The sequence below is a fragment of the Merops nubicus genome, unplaced genomic scaffold (genome assembly GCF_000691845.1).
Source record: "Merops nubicus isolate BGI_N331 unplaced genomic scaffold, ASM69184v1 scaffold43431, whole genome shotgun sequence".
In the NCBI taxonomy this organism is placed as follows: Eukaryota; Metazoa; Chordata; class Aves; order Coraciiformes; family Meropidae; genus Merops; species Merops nubicus.
The window spans coordinates 394-602 of record NW_008589769.1 but is presented as its reverse complement, the minus strand read 5'-3'; the positions used below and the strand labels follow the sequence as shown (position 1 = coordinate 602).

General features: G+C 43.1%; 1 protein-coding gene across 1 annotated transcript in view; it reads right to left on the bottom strand.

The window, feature by feature from the left end:
* Positions 1-60: 60 nt before the first annotated feature.
* The window catches only part of ARF6 (ADP-ribosylation factor 6), a 541-nt gene continuing 392 nt past the window's right edge, over positions 61-209 (bottom strand). Inside the window, exon 2 of the mRNA XM_008949689.1 lies at positions 61-209. Coding sequence (XP_008947937.1) covers positions 61-209 — 149 coding nt within the window.

Below are 209 nucleotides of genomic sequence, written 5' to 3'. Positions count from 1 at the left end.
AATTATTATTATTTATTTTTTTTCCTTTAATTCTTTGTAGACTAAATAGTTATTCTCTCATTAGGATTTATAGTTGGACGTTAACCATGTCAGCCCTTCGTAGAGTCCGTCCCCTGTAGTGGCACAGGAGGGCTGCACGTACCAATTCCTATCCCTGATCCGGGTCAGGCCCAGTTTCTCCTGGATTTCGTGGGGTTTCATGGCATCGG